The 19,919-nt window shown below is 40.6% G+C and overlaps 1 protein-coding gene across 1 annotated transcript in view; it reads right to left on the bottom strand.

Moving 5' to 3' along the window:
• CD109 (CD109 molecule) overlaps positions 1-19,919 on the bottom strand; it is a 94,104-nt gene that overhangs the window by 34,202 nt on the left and 39,983 nt on the right. The window contains exons 8-17 of the mRNA XM_080934143.1: positions 19,659-19,755; positions 18,955-19,114; positions 18,223-18,332; positions 15,639-15,854; positions 14,463-14,564; positions 14,308-14,370; positions 13,317-13,493; positions 11,500-11,652; positions 9,770-9,844; positions 9,198-9,258 (exon numbers count right to left, since the gene is read on the bottom strand). Coding sequence (XP_080790269.1) covers positions 9,198-9,258; positions 9,770-9,844; positions 11,500-11,652; positions 13,317-13,493; positions 14,308-14,370; positions 14,463-14,564; positions 15,639-15,854; positions 18,223-18,332; positions 18,955-19,114; positions 19,659-19,755 — 1,214 coding nt within the window. The remainder of the gene's footprint in view (positions 1-9,197; positions 9,259-9,769; positions 9,845-11,499; positions 11,653-13,316; positions 13,494-14,307; positions 14,371-14,462; positions 14,565-15,638; positions 15,855-18,222; positions 18,333-18,954; positions 19,115-19,658; positions 19,756-19,919) is intronic.

The following is a 19,919-nucleotide window of genomic DNA, read 5'->3' as shown; positions in this document are numbered from 1 at the left end:
TTGTCTAACTTATTTAACTTTAAATTATTAAAGTCAAATCACATTTTGAACCCATCTATAATTTTTTATACTCTTCTTTGAAAGCTCCTGGGTACTGACTGCCTAGGACACTGTAGTCAATCCATTGGTTGGATTTTACATTTAAACAAATGTGTGTGGATATCATTTGGGTCATCTATCTATCTCCTTTTTTCTCAATTTTTCCATAGGTCTAAAATTATTGCAAACTGAACAGCATGGCAGTGCACACCTATAATGCAAGTGCTCTGGGTGTGGAGGCAGGCCAGTCTCTGTGAGTTCAATACCAGCCGATTTCCAGGACAGCCAATGCTACATAGAGAGAACCCTGTCTCCTAAAAAGTGATAACTTAAAATATAAGGGAAATAAAATTACATCTCAGTGTGGTAGGTACCAAAATGACTACAATGAAATATATTTATAACCTATAGAGAAGATAAAGTTTTTCAGTAAACCTGAAATGATGATAATATGTAAAGCCTATTAAACAAAAAAAATAGTTAAATTTATAAAAAAAAAAATCTGAATAACAAAAAGAATTTCAGTAGAAAATACTTCTTTTGCAGTGAGTTGTCTGCATTTCATTTTCTTCGGGTCTTAAGACAAAGGGCAACCCATGCAGAAGAGAAAAACTGAACCAAGAACAAAACCATCTCCAGCCCAACACACTGGGGATTTGGTAGAAATGGCATCATTGAGAGGAGAAGGAACGGTGGTGCTCAGATTTTGAATATGTACGTCATACTAAAGGCTTTGGAGTGCATTTTGTAAATGATGGTCATTACTTCTCGGCCTTTTGGCTAAGATCAAGTGTAGTAAATAATGATCCCTGAGGTTTAAACTAAAGAAAAAAAACATAAAGTAACCCATATTTTGCAAAGTTAACCCTGGCATCAATATGGAAGCAGTTTGGTGCAGTGGGAAACTGTGTTGGGAGGCAGTAGACAAAGGGACCAGGATGGCAGCTGGAAGCCTGGAAGAGATGAGAGGTAAGAGACAGCCTGCATGTTTGCTCTCATTTTTGATGTTAGCTTTGAATCCTCAGATGTGTATGTTCATTTGGAATACACAGAGGTCAGGAAAGTAGAAAGGGTACAGAAGGGTTAGTCTCAATGGAGAAGAGAGGCAGTGATGGTATAAAGACCCGAAAGGTGATAATGGGTGGAACAGGAAGGTTAAATTGTAGTGGGGTGTGGGAAGGCAGGGTAGAAGTAGAAATATTCGGAGGGATAAATAATACTAAAGATCACTTGAAAAGTCAAACTCAAACCTCCACATTACTTTAAAGCTTCCTTGAAATACACATGCACACACAAACACACACAAACACACACACACACACACACACACACACACACACACAATTATACAGAGCTGAAGAGGTAAGTCAGAAGTTAAGAGCATTCATTGCTCTTATAGGGGACCCACCAAGTTTTATTTTTATCACCCATGTGAGGAGGCTCACAGATCCAACATCAGTATCCTCCAAGAACACCAGCTCTCATGTATACATACACAAATACATAACTTTAAAATAAGAACTAAAGTGTAATTACCTAATGGCTATACCTCTGACAGACATCATGAGTTAACAAATTACAAGCCCAGTGTCCAGAATGAATCACTTTTTTAGAGTCGTTGGATACTACGCTCCCATAAAGCCCCAAACATTGCAAGCTACTGCCAATGCACTTGGTTACCCTCCAGAGCTTGGAAGATGGTTAAGATTCTGTTGCTGAAAACACTACAAAAAACTTGAGTCATAAAACATGAAGATATCAAAACGCTACTCCCCTGGAAGCTTCCTCACCTCTAGCTAGCTTTCATGGTGCTAGAGGGTGCTCTTCCTGCTGCCAGAGGAGCAAAATAAGCACCAGTCATACCCTGTGAACCCTGCCAGCCACAGTGACAGCTGGCCTGCCAAGACACGCCCACTGATGCGATTGTACAGTGAACATCCTGAGTATAAGTCATGGATTTAGTTCCCACTCCATATGATGAAACTGATACCTGATACCACTGTCAGGTTAAGAACCGGTGTCTAAGTCCTAAGGGCGAGTCTACTACCATCATTCTGCTAAATGGACATAATTACTCATCACTATATCCATAGATATGGTCCTCATCAGATAAGCTTCTGTATGCAGTAGATGATGAACAACAGAAAACCCCAACTGGTCAAGAAACAGAGGATAAAAGGTGTGGAATTCCTGGCCCTAAATAAGACATTTATATTAATCTCTTCCTCCCAAGGCTCAGAGATTGTTGTGTAAGATGGGGAAGAAAGAGGATAAGAGCCACAGGTAACAGAATGTCACAAAGTAATGGTGTCCCCCAGATACAACAGGGCAACTGCAAATATGGACTCAAAGCAGCTATGACAATATGACAAGGCATGTGCAAGCTCAAGCCAGTCCAACCCAACATGGAGAGGGGTCCTAACTTAGCTGAGGAGATACTTTGGCAATTGATAGCTTCTGGAAGGAAATTCGGTGTTCCTTAATAGTATATCCTTTGGTGAGTCAACCACTCCAAGTCACAGATGGCAGAATATATGGGCAACATAACTTGAACAAAATGGGGTGGGGGGGAGACACAAATTTGGGTAGGTCAATAGAGAAGGGGGTAGATATGAGGGAAGTTGGAGAAAGAGAAGATAATGATCAAAACACATTGTATAAAATTATCAAAGAATACAACCATTTTGGAAATTAATCTGGAGGTTTCTCAGAAAGTTGAGAATAGTTGTACCTCAAGATCCAGCTATACCACTCCTGGGCATATACCCAAAAAAAGGTTTCACCATTCCACAAGGACACTTGCTCAACTATGTTCAAAGTGGCTTTACTTATAATAGCCAGAAACTGGAAACTACCTAGGTGTCCCTCAACTGAGGAATACATAAGAAAATGTGGTTCACTTACACAGTGAAATACTGTTCAGCTATTAAAAACAAGGACATCATAAAACTAACAAACTAAATGAAACTATAAATTATCTTGAGTGAGATGATCCAGACCCAGAAAGACAAACATGGTGTGTACTCACTTATAATGGGACATTAGCCATGAAGTACAGGACACTCATGCTACAATTTACACACCCAAAGAAGCTAAGTAACAAGGAGGCACCAAAGGGACAAAGTTAAATCTCACCAAGAATGGAAAATGCATAGATAATAGGAATGGATGGAAGAAAGGCACCAGTTAGGGGAAGGGTGGATATAGGAACAGGAGGGATCAAACGGGGTGGAGGACAGGAGGAGAGAGTACTGGAAGAGACAACAGAAATGATAGGGGAGCATCTCCAGGATGAGCCAGAAACCTAGGACAATAGAAATTTCCAGGAATCTATGAGGGCAACCCTATCTAAGACTCCTACCAACAGGAGATATGGAATAGTCTCTTGTAACCAGGAAAGACTCCCAATGGAGGGATTGGGACACCAATCCAGACATAAAACCTTCAACCCACAATTTGTCTTGCTTACAAGATGTGCAGGGGTAAAGATGGAGCAGAAATTGAGGGAATGTCTAACCAAGGAGTTGCCCAGTTTGAGACCCACGCAATAAGAGAGAGTCCACCCCTGACACTATTAATGATATCCTGCTATACTTGCAGACAGGAGCCTAACATAACTGGCATCTGCAAGGCTTCACCCAACAACTTGAGGAAACAGACTATAGAGGCCCACAGCCGAACATTAGGGGAAGCATGAAGAATTCTGTGGAAGAGGGGGAGGGAAAGATTGAAGGAGCCAGAGGGGTCAAAGACACCACAAGAAAACCCTCAGAATTAACTAGCCTGGGCTCAGTGGAGCCACAGTGACTGAACTGCCAACCAGGGAGCATGTATCACATGAACCTAGGTCCTCTACACATATGTAACAGTTGTACACCTGGGTCTCCATGTCAGACCCTTATAGCAGAAGCAGGGACTGTCTCTGACTATATAGCCTGCCTTTGGATACCTTTCCCCTAACTGAGGTGCCTTGTCTAGCCTCAGTAGTACAAGATATGCCTGGTCCTGCAGCAACTTGATATGCCAAGGTAGGTTGATACCCATAGGAGGGTTCCCCTTTTATCAAAAGAAAGAGAGTAGAGGTAGATAGAGGAAGGGGAAAGAAAGAGAAAGACTGGGAGCAGAGAAGGGAGGAGAAGCTGTGGTTGGGATGTAAAGCTGATAAATTAATTAATTAAAATTCTAAAGCAATAAGCAAAGAAATTTTAAACATACTTAGGAGACATATCTACTCTGATTCTGCGTGTTCTGTACTCCTAAAGCATGAATTCCAAGTCAATAGCATACACTGGATCATAGAAAGAAACTCCTCCAAGGTAAAGAAAGACATACACATGCAGATACAAGAAACACACAGAATACCAAAGAGACAAGACCAGAAAATCCTCACAGCATATCACTGTTAAATCACTAAGTCTACAGAATAAAGATGCTTGAAAGCTTTAAAAGTAAAAACTCGAGTCACATATAAAGGAAAGTCATCAGAATAACAAATAACAGCTGATTTGACAGCAGGAACTTTGAAAGGCAGAAGAGCCTGGAGCAATACATCCTGAATGCACATGACCATCTCATGATGGAAAAAAAAGAGTCTGTGGCAAAAATCAAAACCAATAAAAGTACTAAAGGTTTTTAGGCTAGAGAAAATATAGCTTAACATATTTGACAAAGCTGCCAAAAACATACAGTGGAGAGATGATCTTCAACAAATGATGCTGGGAAACTGAACACTCACATAGAGAATGAATCAGGTCCATAGATATCACTTTGCGCCAAGACCACCTGTCTCAGTCTCAAGTGAGTTTAGTGTGCCAGTGCAGCCACAGGCACACAATCGTCTTTTCTCCTTGTTTCTTTCTGTATCTGCCTTATTGCACTTTGGTACTTAAGAATGTAAAGCAGAGACTGAAGGAAAGGCTGTCCAGTGACCACCCTAACTTGGGATCCATCCCTCAGCCAAAACCCAAGCCCTGACACCATTCCTGACGCCATGTTGTGCTTGCAGACAGGAGCCCAGCATGGCTGTCCGCTGAGAAGCTTGACCAACAGATGACTGAGACACATGCAGACACTCATAGCCAAGCATTGGACAGAGCCTGGGGACCCCTGTGGAGGAGTTAGGTGAAGGATTAGAGGAGCTGAGGAGATGATAACCAACTAATCTAAACCCCTGGGAGGTCCCAGAGACTAAGCCACCAACCAAAGAGCATACACAGGCTGGTCTGAGGCCTTTGGCACTTTTGTAGCAGAGGGATGCCTTACCTGGGCCTCAGTGGGAGAAGATGTGCCTAATCCTGTAGAGACATGATGTTCCAGGGAGAGGGAATTTGGAGAAGGGGTACACCCTCTCAGAAAAAGGGGAGGGGATATGCTGGACGAACTCTTCTAGGGAGAACTTGGAGGGGACAACATTTACGATGTAAATAAATAAAATAATTAATCAACAATAATAAAAGAACCTCTCAACAGGAGGGGAATCATGCCTGGGTATTGGAAACCTAGCCACTACCCAGGGCTAGTGAAGTCACAGATGTTGGAAGAAAACCTACAACTGTCCCATTTACTAGGTCAACATAATCCCTAACTACATTCTAAGTATTTGTCCTTATAAATACAGGTAAGTGTAGTCCTCACCCCTCTTCAGGAAATTTCTCTTTGCAATAGACAGAGGTTGTAGAGAATGGCATGAGGAGACTGCCTCCAGCTTGCCAGCTTCGAGGCAACCTAGGGTCTTAGACATCCTCAGCAGACTGAGACCGAGGACGCATACTTCCTCAAGCAGAGAATCCTGGTGTTCTGCCGCGTAAGCAGCAAACCTGAGGAAACGACCTTTGTGGTCCTTTTCTTAGGAGAAAGTAACTTTACTCTTAATTGTAAGAAGCAATGCGTTTGAGAGTTGGACAGCAGACAGATTGCTCAGTCTGCAAGGAGGTTTGGGTCACTTTGAACCAAGATAAGCTATTGCTAGGGAAACAGCACCTGCTGTAAACTGGAAACTGCGAGGAAATTTGTATTGTCTTTTGTATAAAAGATGCTGAAACTTTGAATAAAGTGTGCATTGGCTGACGATGGCTGTGTACCCCCTGTGTCCTGTTAATGCTGCTCTACCCTTGGGACCACAACACACTAGAGGTTGACGATAGACTGCTCCCGAAAACTACCAATCAACATGCACAATTGTGGAGCCTTGTCCCAGCTGATCCATCTGCAATACAGCGCTTGCATCTAAGATTCGGGGATCATTTCAGAAAGGAGAATGTGGAAGGACTGTAAGAGCCAGAGGAACAGGGAGTGAGGCTGTGTCCTCTAGGAATTCAGAAGTTACACCCATAGTCTCACCAATATGACTGCCTAAGCATGAGCTGGAAAGGACAAAAATGATATGGACAGGGAAAGAAAGGCCCAGGAGGCCCCAACCCTATACAAAGAACTACAAGCAACTGAGAAATGCTGAGAGCAGAAGAAATAGTCTCCGCCTAGGAGAAGCCATCAGTTAACAGTCACCTGTGAAGGCATGCACATAAAGACTGAGAAGATTGTATTTGTGTACTTAAGAATACACACACACACACACACACACACACACACACACACACACACTAAAAAAAAAGAAGCCATGAATTTTTAAAAGATCAAGGAGAGATCTATGGAAGGGTTTAGAGGGAGGAAAGGAAGGGGGAAATGATATAACCATAATTTCAAATAAAGTATTTTTTAAATGAAGAAAACAAAGAGAACTTAAAATTTTAAAAAATAAGAGACAACTCTGCTCTGCCCCAGCGTCTTTCAGTACTCCTGAAGTATGCTGTGTTTCCCCATCATGGCCCTGGTACAGCCATCTTTGTGTCTCTCTCTGCCCCATCCGCCCAACGTGGAACCCACATTGCCTCTTACGTCTAGTTTGTGCACTGATTCCATCACTATCCATGGAATAGTGAATAAAGCATCTCAGTCTAAGGGATAAGATAAATGAAAGATTGACAGTATCAAGCATATGTAAAACATCTTGAGTTACTTAATACACTGTATAAAGTTGTTTAATACAAGATAAATTATGATTTTACATTTAATTTCCTAACAAGCCTGCAAAACACACAATATGGAAGGTAGAAACTTGAGGCTTGGAAGCTTAACCAATTTGCCCTGGTCATATTTTATATTTTTGTGTGTATAGGCATTTTTTGCCTGCATGTATGTCAGTGTGTCATGTACACACACTACATACAGAGACCAGAAAAGAACATTAGATACCCTGGAACTGTAATTACAGGTAGTTATAAGCCACTGTGGTGCTGGGTGGGTACTGGGAATCAAACCCAAATACTCTGAAAAAGCAGTCAATGCTCTTAATTACTAAACCATTTCTTCAGTCCTTAGAGCCATGATTCCTGAACCAAAGCCAGTAGTATATGACAACAAGCTCCTTTCTTAAACATTGATATGTTTCAGAGAAAGAGGAATTACAGATATGCACTAGCAGGAAATAAAAACAGATATTTGAAAAAGCAACCAGCAAAAAAAAAAAAAATGGAATTACATCAACCAAGTTTGTCCACGAGAGAAATCACAGGGCTGCAAGGGTACAGATTAAACACTTGACTTGTTACGTAGTGAATTTAAGGTGTTTGTAAGGCATGTGAGTGTAGAAAGAGTATCAAGATAAACAACTGGATTTGAGCGGCACGGTGATAATCAGAAGAAAATACAAGTTAGATGGACCTTCAACAGAAGAAAATACAAGTTAGGTGAACCTTCAACAGAAGAAAATACAAGTTAGGTGGACCTTCAATAGACATAAACTCCTAGATGTGAAAGGAAGTTGATGATGTTAATGGCAGTATTATTTAAGTTTTGAGTAAAACTGGATAGATACAGATTTGGAAAGTTGTGTAGGGTAGAGAATATGATGGCGAAGCTTAAATACACTGATAATTTTAGTACATAAAGGTGATAATAAGCCATAAACCACCAAGATAACAAAAGTTAGAGAATACAAAAAGTTCAAAAATTTGTACCTTTTAACTAAGTCTAAAAGAACAGCACAGTTTGTGGGTTGGTGTCAAGGTGATACATGATTGGACATAGAGAGTGGGGTGGGGACAAAGTTTTTGTAAGGTGGGAGAGAGGAGGAAGGAGAGAAGAATCAAGATCAAGGTGAACTAGATCAATTTTATCTTGTCTGGGTGGGAGGTTTATATATTTCTTAATTGGCAGTGAACTTATTGTTTGGATGGATTGTGGATTGAGAATTTAACACATAAATCTAATTGATAAATTGTTGATTATTGAGTCATGATTTTACTGGGCTGTGGAGGACAGCATGTGAAAGCGATGGCTGAGAGGCAGCTAGAGCGTGCGGATCCAGCTCTGTTGCCCGAGCAGAATGAGTATGCTCACGGGGCCCAAGAATGAGATGTGTATGTGTGCCAGGCATGGTAACTTCCCGACTAGAGGACTGAGGGGGGAAGGCGGCTTGTGGACCACAAGGCGGACTAGCAGCCAGGTCTGCACATAGCTGGCACTAGCATGGGATAATCGTTTACCACATTTTTATAACTTTTTAGAAGATAATTTTGTAATTATATTTAATTACAAAATTTAAGTACAGAAAACTTAGTGCACATTTAACCCAGTTTTGTGTCGAGTTATTTAGCCTTTGCCTTTTCCAGCTTGGCAATTCAAGCCACAGACTTAGGACCCAGAACGTTGCCTTCCCAGTGGCGGCGGATTTCATCATATCTGTAATTATAATTGGTCCTAATCGCTTCCACCAGTTTAGCCAGATTACCCTTATCTTCTGAATTAACCTGTGTGAAGGGAACTGTGGTGCATGTCTTCCTGTAGACCAGGTGCTGCAACAGTTCACAACACAAATTAGACCCACAGGATCATCTAATACACCCCAAACTCTAAGCCCTGCCTTAAAAAATGACAGAAAACCATTGATTTAAGAAATGTGGTCAGAAGCCCAGGAAGCATTCCTTTTCATCTTCACACAAACTTCCAAAGTTCATAAAATAAAATCACTTTAGCACATAGCAGTCAGGTTGACCTAGAAAGTACCCATCCCGTTCCAAGTGATATTCAATACGTGAGGTGAAGTATAACTAGTTAAGCATGTGAAATACTAGTTAAGCATGTTCTAAGGCTTTACTTACAAACTTCATCAATGTTATTTCTTATAAGGTTTGCATCCGTCAACACCCAAAGACCACATTCCTAGAAAAGAAAAAGTTAATTTACAAATGTTAACTGAAATAAAGTCAAAATCAAAGTTTAAATGTTCTCTAATCATAGAGAACATAGCATGTGTGTGTATTTTCATGTGTGTATTTGTTTGTGTATGTATGTGTGTGTATGTGTGTATGTATGTATGCATGTGTGTTTATGTGTGTGTGTGTATGTGTGCATGTGTGTGTATGTGTATTTAACTCTGCCCTTCTTCTCTCACACAGTCATAGAAACATCTTTCTCAAAGTCAAATATAGTAATATTTTTAAAGTGAATTTAATGACAATTCCACTAATCTAACAGTAAATGGGTGAGTTTTTTGATTGGCTTTTAAAACTGAAAGGACCTATTTCTCTACCCTGATTATATTTATGGAATAGTGAGTTTCAGTCATACCTCCAATAGAGGTTATTCTCCATTATAATAATTAATTATAAAAAGGTTTTTATTAGTAAAAGACACTAATATCTTTTCAAACTATCTGTCCAACAACACATACCTGAAATACGGCGAAGGAGTTCATGAACATGCCTATATAATAATCTGTATTATAAAGTTCCAGTTCATGGACCATCTGCACAGAAGATAGGACACAGTGAATTGAGTCGCATCCACCCATCCTGCCTGCCACTCATTTCTTAGAAGTAGCACAGTATGAAGTCCTTACGCTCACTCAACTTGAAAATAGCACAAATCAAGGATCCATGAATATACAGATAGTTGTTTATCATATTCAACCAACCTCAATTACATTTCTTATTTAAAATTACATTCACTCTGCTCAGTAATACAGAGTTTCTTATGAATACAGACTTAAGGGTTTCCTGAAAAGAACTGAAATATCATCAGTCAATCGGACTCACACGATCAGCACATAGAGGTCGGCGCTGAAATTTACTTTTAACAGAGACAAGCAGGCTAAAGTGAAGAGGGTTAGCACACATTCCACAAGAAGACAGTCACTTAAATTCACAAAAGGGTAAGTATAAGTTAGTATTCAGAAAACTGCTCAGCTGCATTGGTAATCAAAGCACCAGAATTGTACCAGTAGAAAGTTTTTTTTTTTTTTTTTGTAATAATGGGATACTTGCATATATAACTTTAGCACTGTTTTTAAGAATACTGCTAGTAAAAATGGGCAGAACAAGCTAAAAGGACTGATAAAGGTTCTTTCTATTTTCCTCAAAAGGATAAACATGGGGTCAGAATCAGGCCCAGCAAGTCTACACCTAGACGTGATATATATACTCATAAGAACTGAAAGCAGACACTCGGGGGTATTTCTGGACCAGTGTTCATGGTAGCCGCACGCACAACAGACACAAGGTTGGGGGACAACACAACACATGGCAGAGGTATGGCAAAGCCACTTCTAGGACTTAAGAGCAGCACAAGAAAGCCAGGTGTGGTTACATGTGCTTACAACCCAGAACACTGAGGCAGGACCATGAGTTTGAGAACAGTCTGTGTCTTATCATAAAAATCTGCCTCAAATAACAAAGGCGGGTGATGATGGGGCCCACCTGCAATCCCAGGACTTCTCTGATCTGAGAGCAGCCTGGTCTACAGGGCTCGTTCAAGGACAACCAAAAACACACAAGAAAACCCTGTCTCGGAAAAAACTAATAATAATAACTAATAATAAAACAAAGAACCACAGCATGTAACTCAGTAAATTAGCTTGACACAATGTCCTAGGCTGAGTTTCTAAGATCATATACACATACACACACATAACTCATAAGATTCAAAACTGCTCAGAAAATTAAAAAACTGCCATCACATCCTAGAACCAGAGAAAATGTAAATTAACTAATATTAAAGCAAATTAAAAAAATTTAAAGCACAGTAAATATGCATAAAGGATACAAGAAATACATATTATATATAATTATATATTAGCAATATGTATAATTAAATATACATAAAATATTAAGGAAGTATTAGTAATTACCATAATTAGTAATAAGAGCAAAAATCGAGATTTGGAAAGTAATAATAGGTATTAAAAATACAATAAATACCAAAAGAAAGTAAATGTAAAATACACATGTACTTCCACCCAACTCACACTGGAAGGCAGCTACTTTCCTTTTGAAGGCTTTTCTGTTATTACCTGTAACTCTTCAGAGGGAATAATGAATTCATTTCAATATTTAAGGTAATGCAATAGTCACTTTTTTGCCTTTAACAAACCTTTGCACACGAACAAGAGAGAGTCAAACTCACGTTTTCCATTGTGATGTCATTGGAGTTTTCCATCAATTTCACACTTTTGTCAACAGCTGCAATCCCAACCAAAGAGTCTGACTGTGTTACAGAGACCCTGAGAGAGACCTTATCAGATGGTTTGACTCTAGGTTTACTCCAAAACAGCTTTACCTAAGAAAAAGGAGAAAGCAAAACTAACTTATTTCATTTTCTCCAGATCAAAATGGCTCAAAACCCATTGATGCTACCTCTGCCTTGGCCCATGGATAATTCCAAAAACCACACAGTTCTCCGTGTGGTATAAGCACCAATTACCCTTCATCTCTCTGCCTTGCTGCCTCCCTTTCTCCATTTTCCAGGACTCAGTTCTCCCTAATCACAGGACAGTCACATCTAAAATCCCTTTCTAAGTGAAGAGGCAGATGGGGAACCACTGTGGCTGCCAAGCTTCTGCTGCTGTTGCCATGGCTCCCTGAACTTCATCTGTCTTCATGTTCCACAAACCCTGATCCAACTAACACTTCATAAAGACCACTTCTCTATCATGAGGGAAAGTTCCAATCCTGCTGAGGACATCCATGCCATCTACCTCAACCCTAAAAGCAAACCCCACCTTGGATGTACACTGCCCGACCAAGATGTTCCCTCTAAGTGACTTCACTGTTAATATGGCCTCCTCCTGTGTGCGGTCCCCAACTGCTCTTTTGCTTTAGTCTTTCTGATCATCATTATATAAAGATCTTTTTGTAAATAAAATTGAAATTTTCTATTTCGTTTGTCAAGAAATATTTCTTGAAAACACCCTGTAATGTACTCTGCCTCCCCGGCATGGGTGATCTTACATAAACCCTGCTCCCTACTTCATACCTGGTCCCTCGAGGTGTGTCTCCTTATTTAAGCCTCCAGAATTCCTTTCTAAAATTTACCTATTTTACACGGTTATTATAAAGTGAATCTTTGACAGACACTAAGAAAATATATTGCTACTCCTTTTAAAAGCTTTTTATAAGATTAGAAAATATAAGTTCATATTATACTTAGAAAGATAGGGTTACTCAGGGCTGGGGTGCAGTTCAATGCTAGGACATTTGACAAGAATGCACAAGGCCTTAGACTCACTCTCTGTCATCCAAAATGTTCAAATAAACTATTTTAAACAAAATAAGACATGAATTCAACACTTCAACAATTTTGAAGGCAATATTGAGAGCCTATACTCTACAAATCATGACACGGAAACTGATTCTTAGGAAAGCCAGGACTTCAGTGACAACAGCTCTTTCTGGCTTCTTTGAGGTGATTACACTGGGTTTCTTGTCAGAGCTGGGCTGAGGTGGTCTCCTGTGCAAGCTGGTTACTCAGGGTAAGAGGTACCCCAGTACTAGTGCACTGGAGACAAGGCTCTACCCAGACCCCCAAAAGTGAGACATCAAGATCACTCAAAGTTTGTCCCCATAAACTTCCAGATGATGGGGTAGACAATCCAAAACTCTGTTCTCCACACACATCTCCAATGGCCCTGTTCTCTACACCTACCTCATGCCTCACTAAAGTCAACACACACGTGGTCCACGTCACCCTTGGAATTTCAGGCAGAGCAATATTGGCTCAACTATTTTTTAAAAATACTGAAATGCCTTTGACGAATTTGAGTCAAAGTCTTAAAGCCAGGAATTACAGCTGACAAATACCTGTGGTGCTTAATAGGAATATATACATCCTCTGGATATAGGGAGTTTCTAGGCAATGTGGATAATGCTCCTTTTGTAAAGAAAGATTACATTTCTCAGACATCACTACAACAAAGTTTTAAACATCATCACCTCAATTCTTACCTTATTTTTAAAAACAAGCTGAACAGGGATTTTTAGAATATCATTTATAATTTCCCCATCCTCTGCAATATAATATACAATTATACAGGCCTTCGGAGCCCAGGAAGCTTCTGGTGTTAAAGAGAAAGTGTTTGAACTTTGTTTGCCTACAGCCACCAACTGTCCCTTTGATATTACCTAAAAATAAAAAGAGAGAGTAAAATTTTGCTAAAAATTGTCATATTTCATCTGAAGTTACATTTATAATCATTTTTAGGATAAGTTCTTAAACTATCTTCACAACCTTTTTACAGGCAAAAACCTGTGATAAATTTTGAGATAGTTAGATTTCAATAAAAAAAATCGATGTTGTGATTATTAATGAATCAGCAATGATTTGTATCACCATTTCTGAGAAAGTGCCGACTTGTACTGAAATTTCTTTGTCCTGGAACCTAGCATGTGATGGACAGAAATGCAGAGCTCTAACGGGAAGGCTGGCTCAGCGAACCACAAGGCCAAGGTAGCAAGTTCTGTTTTCTTTCTTGTATTTCACAGCTCTCACCAAGGGACCCATGTTGTCTATAAACTAGAAGTTTACATTTCGTTTTGTTCTTGGTGCAAATTTTAATTAACTATTTTAAATGAAAATATAGATAGAGAAAGAAGACTGATTACACAGTTTTTTTAAAAAGCAGACTAATCTGTAACAAGTTAGTAAGTCTAATCAAGACATAAGGTATTTGTAACAGTTTGTAAACTTAAACTCTAAGAAATCACTAGTCTGAGAGGAAGCAAGGTGGGTGAAGGTGCTTGCCACACACCTCATGATCTGCGTTTAAACCCTGGAATCCATGATACAAAAAGTGAACCAACTCTCAAAAGTTCTTTCTGACTTCCACATACATGCTATGACACACATGTGTCTGCATTCATACATGCACATTTCACATACGCCCACACACACATAATAGTAAATCAATAAACAAAACCTTAAAATAAAGGAAATTACCATATAGCTTAATTCCTTGAATTGCTTGTTGCCACTAACCATCAAATTAAAAGGTGATCCCACCTATGGAAAAAAAATATATTAGTGAATATGTACAGCCCCTTTCTAAGAATATCAAATCAGGCTGCAATTCTGAAGAGAGTCACAAGCATTACCGTTATATGCTCATCTGTGGTTTTAAGCTGGATGTACGTCTGACTTGGGGAGGCGAACATGCTGTGAACTACCACGGAACTGGAGCTGTCCAAAAAAGAAGCCTGCAACAGAAGAAACAAGCTGCAGAGGTCCAGCTTCAGTAAGCTCAGAAGAGATGCTAATGGCTGAGCAATCACAGAAAGCCAGATTCCTTGATTTTTGTGTTCGGGCAGAAACACATCCACCAGACATTGGTTCCTGTCCTTTTGTTGGTCGTACAGCACAGAATTTGACAGCTTTAAAATATAAGGTTGGGGAGGAGGCCCTTTGGCATTGTAGCACAGAAGAAGAAAGTGTTGCCCTCTCTTCAGAAACAAAGATGTCTTGTTTAGCAATGCTAGTAGAATATGGAATTAAATATAAAGGGATCCTTTGCTTCTTCCCATACAAAGCTAACACAGAAGCAAGAAACATCACACCTTGATTGACCTACCAAAGTGAAGAGTGAAAAAAATCAGCCAGGGCAAGCCTGGCATAGAGATCCACACCTCTAATGCCAACACTCAGGAGGCAGAGGCAGGAGAATCTCTGTTATGAGTTTGGGGCCAGACTGGTCTATAAAGCAAGTTCTAGGACAGCCAAAGCTGTTATACAGAGAAACCCTGTATGAAAAAAAAATTTTTTTAATCATCCAGGGACACACCTGTAATCCCAGAACTCATGTGGCAGGAAGATCATTAGTTTGAGGGCAGTTTGAATTACACAATGAGCCCAGGCCAGGCTGGGGTATACAGTAAGGCCCGAGTTCCCACCAGTGTGGTTCCTACTGACTTAGGGCTCTGGCTTGGGCAGTGCTGATACCAAAAGAAAGGTTACAGGAATTATAGGTATTGCCAGACACCCCATGATGGGAGAGAAAGCTCAGAAAGATGATTTCGAGTAACTGAAAACCAACCAAGATGAGGGTACGGGCGCTTCTCCATCAGTGTTCACATCACTATACTTTTTGTGGTCCCTAAAAGGAAACTGTAAGGAAAGATCTGAAGTAGAGCTTAGCCATGGCCAGTGAGTTCTAACCCTTCCCCTGCTGTAAAGCAGACACACGCCCATTCCCTGCACTCTTTGACCTCTGAGGTATCTCCCACAAAGTTACAACAGCAATAACGCCATGGCTGTGACATGAAACCAGATCGTACCTTCAGCTGTAGCTCACTGGAACTGGACTGGACCGGGAACTCAATCCTAAGGATTCCATTTTGAGGGATAGTATAATTTATAACCTGGACATAACCCATATCCTGCTGTCTATGACTCCTGGAGTTGTTATTTTTCCTCTGGGTCACTACTGTGACTAAATCATTTTCTGTTTCTTCCGGAGTCAGTTGATTGCCATCAGAGCGGCTGACCTTCACCTAATTGTTGAAACAAAATATTTTAAGACAGGTGATCGGAAAAGCAAAGGAGCTAAGCCCAGATGAACGTAGTCTGTCTGTACTGTTCTCGTAATGCTAGACTTTTGACAGTTATCGGTAGCACCCCAATCCACACTTAGTAACCCTTTTCCATGAAGCATCTGGTTACATGATCACTGCCACCGCGGTCACGTGGCTTCCTTGCCTAGCACAGCTTGTTTGCGGTATATGCCTCTTTTTGTTCTATAGTAAATGGTGGGCGTGAAGGTATTCTAAATACACACTTGTATCCCACACTGTGGTTGCCAGAGGAACACAAGGACTCCCCCAGGAATCCCATTCTGGGAGAAGAAAAAGGTCTGCATCAAGCTGAGGGAATTTTTCCCAGAGTTCCAGCTTTCTAGATACCATAGAGGAGGAACAGTAATAGTCTGTCTGTTGGTGGCTCCTGTGGCCGCCCTGTATAAATTTCCATTTTGTTTTTCCTTACTTGTTTGACTGCTGTAGTCAACTTACTGAGGACAGGTGACCAAGTGTAGCTTACTGGGTCACTGGCTACGACCCCGAGTCTGGGGACCCTCTGACTCCATGTCAGTTCCTTGTTCTTTCTCCTTCTTCAAAATTTCCAACACTCAGCTGGATTAGCTTCATAGTTCTTCGTGTTTACACCCCAAAATTCCCATCCTCACCTTATCCTGGAGCTCCATGTGAGGAAAGCTCTACCTGATTGTCAATCACTTCAAACTCAACACGTTAGTACCAGGCGACCATCATGTTTCCTGTTTTAACTAACCACCACGATCCTGACAGACTGACCATCTCAATTTGCCCACCAACCCCCACTCCCCCACCTCCCAAATCCAATGAGTACGAAGACCCATATTTCTCTGCCTTCCTCCCCACCCCCATAGCCGACACCACAGGATGCCTCCTCATCTCACACCCGGCGGCTGCCCTCTTCTCCCAACCCAACAGTCCTCCTCAAACACTGCTCTCATGGCATTTTACACACACACACACACACACACACACACACATGCACACATACACATGCATACATGTACTCGCACACACATGCATGTACATGTACACGCATGCACTCGTACACACTCCACCCCACCTACGTCCATAGGCTACAAATCGCACTGCCTAGAGCATAAAGTTTAACCCACCTAGGAGGCTCTCGGGAGCTCAGGATCTGCTAGAGTCTCCTAAGCTTTGCCTCCTGTTAAATCAGGCCAAGTCCTCTGCTGCAAATGCACAGGTCAGGTCACTTTTCTGAATGCGATCTGTTCCTGCCAACCACAGCTACTTCTGCATTATCTCATCTTCCTCCCTGCCTCCCACCCACATGCTCAAACATTTAAAACACTACAAATCCTGTCATCTATCATTCAAGGCTCCCTCTTCCATAAGACACCCCCTATAACCTCCATTTCTACCCACAAAGCCAGCTCTCCCTTCCCGAGTCTCCTTCAGCTTCATAAGCACATGTCTTGCACACTGACAAAATTCCCTCAAGCTGAGAGATAAAGCATAAATCTGAGCAATGACCTAATGTCCTATGTGGGGAAACTTCATAAAGCACAGCATTTTAGGTATTTTCTAGTTCACTTTCTTCAATTTACTCAAATAATAAGTATTAATTCCCCATTTCCTCTGGAGAAGAGAGTATCCTTGATGACAATTTTTAAATATTATATCTTTGATGAAATTAAAGTTTAGTCCTTATAAAAATTAACACAGGGGTGGAGGGCCAGAGAGATGGCTCATTGGTTAAGCTGCTCTTTCAGAGGTCCTGAATTCAATTCCCAGCAACCACATGGTGGCTCACAACTATCTGTAATGGGATCTAATGTCTTCTCCCGGTGTGTCTGAAGACAGTTACAGTGTACTCACAAACACAAAATAAATAAATCAACATCAAACTAAAAATTTTGACAGTCATCCCTTCATTGATAAAAGCTTTAATTTTGTGATCCATATCAAATGAACTGCTAGTTAAGTAAATGTTGGGGGAAATGGCTGTTTTTATAAAGACTTTTAAAAATATTTTAGATAAAGGTTACTTGGAAATAATTCTCCACATTCATATTTCTTCCTTTTTCTTTATTTCTTTTTTTTTCAAAACGGGGTTTCTCTGTGTAGCCCTGGCTGTCCTAGAACTTGCTCTATACACCAGGCTGTCCTCAAACTCAAGAGATTCACCTGCATCTGCCTCTGCCTCCACCGATACCCAGCCACATTCACATTTCTGAAGAGGAAAAGTAGCCCATCTCCTTTTTCACTTAAAGACACAGAGCACGTGATCTCCCAGTCTGCCTCGTCTCTCCAGGACTCCTGCTTAGTAATAAATACTCCAACTTACAGTGGCAGTGAAGTTGAGAGATGGCTTCAGGACAGCAGTATAATCAAAAATCTCAATGATGTAATCATGTTGCTTGAAAAACACATTGGTACTTGCCTTTCTTGAGTTACCTGTGTTGGAGATTGCACTGTTTAGGCTTGTTACTTTGTCACCAATGGGGCGTATCCACCTCAGCTGCCCACTGAAGGGGCTAAAGATATCAGGGCACATAAGTCTACCCTTGTTATTGACGATGAACTCAAGAGAAATGCAAAAACTTAACACACTCTTCTCCCCCAGTGATGCAGACGAGGAGAAGAAAACACACACAGAATGGATTTTGTTTGCTGGGTCAAATGAATCAATCCATTGAAATAGAAATACAAGGCTCCAAACAACTCTAACATTCTTATTAAAAGAATAAACTGTCCAGGAAGTGACAAAGGAGAAAAGAAGAGGAAGCCAGCTAGTCCGCTCAAAATGTAGGCCCCCTATGTGTTTCTCTAGAAAAACAGTTGAAATGGGGGGGGGATCAAATAGCAACTATTATCATATGAAGCTGAAGTCCATGTTTCATAGATTGTGAGTTTCACTGACTTATGAAATACTCCACAAGTTACAGTCTTCAGCATTAAATAAGCTGCCCAGAAAAGAATCGAATGCCCTCAGGATCGAATCCCCTCTCCTGGGCTTGCTAGCACAGTAAGCAGGTGACAGACAGCAAAGAATGTGACCTTCGTTGAGGCTACAAACCTGTGAGTGACTCTGTCACAGTAGCTACAATCTCTGCGGGCCCAGGGAAGGATGGCTCCACGTGCTCGTAACTCCCGTCCGACAAATCCGTTACCTTTTTCAAATTCATTACCTTTTTCATCTCATCGGCATCAAAGGAGAAGTTGGCGAATCCATTTATCTGTTTTGTTCAAAAACAAAATCCATTTTACGTTTCGCTTTAGGAGCTGAACTTCTAGAATCAAAACTCACACTCAGTCACATTTCATGTTTCTCTCTTCCCTCATCTCATGCTAGAAAGTTCTTGATTTTCTTACAGGCTTGTTTTAACAATAAGACTGTACCAAACTTTATTTTTTAGAAAAAAGAAATTCAAGTTTCCACACTGTGATCTGCAGCATAATTATTTGCCACATCTGTGTCCCATTATGTTGAAAATGGGTAGAAACTTTTGATAAGTCCCACATCCTCCTGTTGTTCCTGTAACTAATTTCTGTTCCTTGTCCCTTTATGACTTTTGAGACTGAGGCTCAGGAAGCACCACTGGCCTCAGCTTTGCTAGGTGGCTGAAGCTGGTCTTGAACTACCTATCTGCCTTTCCCCACCTCCCTGAGGGCTGGAATAATAGGTGAGCGCCACCACCCCCCACTGGTCCTACAGTTATGTTTTTTAATTGAGACTGAAATTGTCCCCATTGTAGATTATAAAAGATCTGCAAAAGTTACCTCAAAATTTTTTGTGATATTTTTCTTCTTTCCCCAAAAAGATAAAGGTAAGAATGTAAGTGACAGATTTCCCTTCACCGGCTTCCCATATGTATACCTGAAAACAATTTTTAAAATATTGTACCATTACATTTTCAGCTCAAAGGTGTCAGAGTACATGATAAAAAAAAACCACTTTTAATAAGCATACATTAGCAATTCAACAGAGAAGAATTACATTAAAAGCACACCTTTGCTACAAATTAAAAAAAAAAAATTAAA

Source organism: Micromys minutus (genome assembly GCF_963924665.1).
Source record: "Micromys minutus genome assembly, chromosome: 21".
Taxonomy (NCBI): Eukaryota; Metazoa; Chordata; class Mammalia; order Rodentia; family Muridae; genus Micromys; species Micromys minutus.
This window is presented reverse-complemented; position numbering and strand designations above follow the sequence as displayed.